Below are 3443 nucleotides of genomic sequence, written 5' to 3'. Positions count from 1 at the left end.
TGCACGTCATCCGAGGCCTAGTCAGCATCTCAGGCAGCACATGTTGTGATCTCACAGCTTGCATAACAACATGACAGCATGCACTGTGTCGTCAGAGGCCACTCGAGACTGGGAGCGTTGGTGGAGAGTAAAGAAAGCCAAAGAGTATGTTGCACAACTGGGGAAAGCGGAAAGAAAAGTCAAGATGGGGCAGAGGCTGCTGCTGTGAGCTGCAGCTGTGGTGAAACAGATGAGTGATGCGAGATGTAATGTCGTGATACATTTTTTGATTTGTGGCAGCTCTGGTTTCTCTCACATTAAGACTTTTTTTGCTTTCAGGCCATTGGGGGTTAATGTCAGCTTTTCCCCACTGGCAACCTGGTGTTACTGCTGTGTTGCTGGGTCAGCTGATGTGGGTGGTGACCACTCCCTACATCCTTTAAAAGGTTACCTGATGCATCAGCTGACTGTTGGTTATACAGTTCCTTTCTGGAGACCAGTCTAGCAGAAGCAGATCCCTGGTGCCTCCACGTTTGGTGTTAAGAGTCCTGTTGCTGTTGATATCTGCGTTGTGCAGCGGTGCATATAAGCTAAGTGTGGTGTTTTTTCTCCTAGTCCCTTTTGGTGTTTGTCACTTTCCTCTGTGTGTATTATCTGCAGTTTAAAAAGGCTAGTGCTCCTTGCCGGCCAGTGCGTTAGTCAGGGCAGACAGGTGACACTAGGGATTAGGTTCCTGACTTTGGCAGGGGGAAGGACCTGCATAGGGTGTTAGGTGAGAACTGGGACAGGCTCAAGTTGGAGCTCAGGAGGTGACCGTCCCTGATTCCCAATTGTCAGGGCCTTCCTCTCCCCTATTCCATCGGCGTTGTGTTGCTGTGCCGTTTGGTGACCGACCAACCGTTGAGTGGTGTCACACTGGTCAGTCACTCTGTGACATGTAAATTGTGTTCAGAGAATCTTTAAAACCACGCAAGGTGCTTATGATGAACAGACCAAAGTGATTTCTTGTCACCAGTCCCTTTAATCTTGTGGAAAGGAAATCTGTAAGCTCTCCATATAAAGGACCCAATGAAACAATGTGGGAGCCTGGTCAAATCATGGACTATTCTTTTTCTATATCTTCGGATACAGCCATAATTTTCTACATGTTTCACACCAATTATGGAATTTTATAGCTCTTGTGACTTCCTAATATTTTTACTTATCTTTCACTACAGAGGCTGGAATCCATGGAGATCATTAACAGGACACAGGTTACCATGTTTGTGTTCTCTGGACTGACCGATAATGAGAATCTTTCACCATTTCTCTTTGTTTTCTTCTCACTTGTATATGTCATGGCTATAGTAGGTAACATCAGCATCATAGCTCTGGTCTATAACACCTCCAGACTCCACTCACCCATGTACTACTTCTTGAGCTTCCTCTCTCTGATTGACATCTTCTATTCCTCCATCATTACTCCAAAACTGATTTTCGATCTTCTCTTGGAGAAGAAGGTCATCTCATTTACTGGCTGTGCGCTGCAGTTCTTTTTCTACGCAGCTCTAGGAGGAAGTGAAAATTTCCTTCTCTCCACCATGTCCTACGACCGCTATGTTGCCATCTGTCAGCCGCTTTATTATATGTCTATAATGACTAGGAGGAAATGTCTACATCTTGTTTCTGTTGCCTTCTCCATTGGTTTCTTACAGTCATCGGTACAGACCAGTTGTACGTTTAATCTTGATTTTTGTAGATCAAACTTTATTGACCACTTCTACTGTGACATCCCGCCACTTCTCAAGCTATCCTGCTCCGACACTTTCTATTGTAACATGGTCACAGTATACATCGTAGGCATAGGTACTATTATCCCATTTATGACAATCATCTTTTCATATGTGCTCATAATTTCATCAATTTTAAGAATGACCTCTGCAGAGGGCAGGAAGAAAGCCTTCAGCACGTGCTCCTCACATCTCATGTGCGCCTCAGTATTTTATGTAACACTTTTCTTCAACTACTTACGTCCTCCTTCCAGTGTCTTTACGAGCCAAGACAAGGTGGTTGCAGTCTTCTATGCAGTGGTGACCCCACTGCTTAATCCACTAGTATACACGCTGAGGAACCAGGAGATAATAAGAGCCATAGAGAAAGCAATGCGTAATCCTGCTTCAGCAGATCGGGTTTCTTTGGGTATTGGACATAGGTAGGTTGGGGACTATATTAACTGACTGAAAATATCATGGTAATACTTGGAGGGGGTATTTGCAGATTGGCACCATCCCGGACCTCACACTGAGGTATTGGGTGCAAATGCACTTCACAACGACTTTGGTGACTGATTTAGAATTCTTTGGGAAACTAAGTTTCCTGACTGTCCTTTTAATGTCTAGGTCCTGTTGTTTAGGGGAGAGATATTATATTAATCATGAAAAACGGGGAACAAAGGCTATAATGTGGGCAGATGACAAGATCTAATCTACATCCGGTAGAAACGTTCTTTGAAAAATTACTGTTCTCAGGGTAATTGAAGACATGGAAGGAGGTTGATGGTTTCAAATTGTAGATCTTCTTATTAGGAGGAGGATATTTGAGACATTCCTGAGCATAAACCAAATCATGCTCCAATAACTCATAAACCGATAAGAAGCAGCAATCAAGTATCATCAATGTCATAAATTAGTTAGTAGTGGAGATGAGCGGATTTCTTGAAATTCAAATTTGTCAACTTTGCCGAATTTTACCCCAAAATATGATACACGGCAAATACATTCCTGCAAATCCCCAAACTGTAAAGCTTTTAATTGTTCATGGGGGAGTGAGAATCAGAGATAGTGGACCCTGCTGACTATCTGCGCTTACACCCTAAAGGATTGAGGATCCCACCTATTATAAGAACTTACACTCCACTCCAGGACTGAGGACCCTGCTGATCATAAGAGCTTACACTCTACAGGAGAGAGAGGACCACACTGACCATAAGAGCTTACACTCTACAGGAAAGAGAGAACCCCACTGACCAGAAGAGCTTACACTCTACAGGAGAGAGAGAGGACCCCACTGACCATAAGAACTTACACTCTACAGGAGAGAGACAGGAACCCCACTGACCATAAGACCTTACACTCTACAGGAAAGAGAGGAACCAACTGACCATAAGAGCTTACACTCTACAGTAGAGAGATAGGACCCCACTGACCAGAAGAGCTTACACTCTACAGGAGAGAGAGAGGACCCCACTGACCATAAGAGCTTACACTCTACAGTAGAGAGAGAGGACCCCACTGACCATAAGAGCTTACACTCTACAGGAGAGAGAGGACCCCACTGACCATAAGAGCTTACACTCTACAGGAGAGAGGACCCCACTGACCATAAGAACTTACACTCTACAGAAGAGAGAGGACCCCGCTGACCATAAGAGCTTACACTCTACAAGAGAGTGAGGACCCCACTGACCTAAGAGCTTACACTCTACA

General features: G+C 44.4%; 1 protein-coding gene across 1 annotated transcript; it reads left to right on the top strand.

The window, feature by feature from the left end:
• Positions 1-1208: 1208 nt before the first annotated feature.
• On the top strand, positions 1209-2174 carry LOC141050027 (olfactory receptor 5AP2-like). Its single transcript, XM_073546861.1, has one exon. The coding sequence runs from the start codon at positions 1209-1211 to the stop codon at positions 2172-2174; it is 966 nt and encodes a 321-aa protein (XP_073402962.1).
• The last annotated feature ends 1269 nt before the right edge of the window (positions 2175-3443 follow it).

This window comes from Dendrobates tinctorius, unplaced genomic scaffold, assembly GCF_039654945.1.
Source record: "Dendrobates tinctorius isolate UK_male_01 unplaced genomic scaffold, ASM3965494v1 ptg000151l, whole genome shotgun sequence".
NCBI classification, from domain to species: domain Eukaryota; kingdom Metazoa; phylum Chordata; class Amphibia; order Anura; family Dendrobatidae; genus Dendrobates; species Dendrobates tinctorius.
The sequence above is the reverse complement of the archived record's forward strand: the minus strand, read 5'-3'. Positions and strand labels throughout refer to the sequence as shown.

What these genes read in the sequence shown, in the direction of transcription:
- LOC141050027 (XM_073546861.1), top strand. Translation starts at nt 1,209, where the DNA reads ATGGAGATCATTAACAGGACACAGGTTACCATGTTTGTGTTCTCTGGA.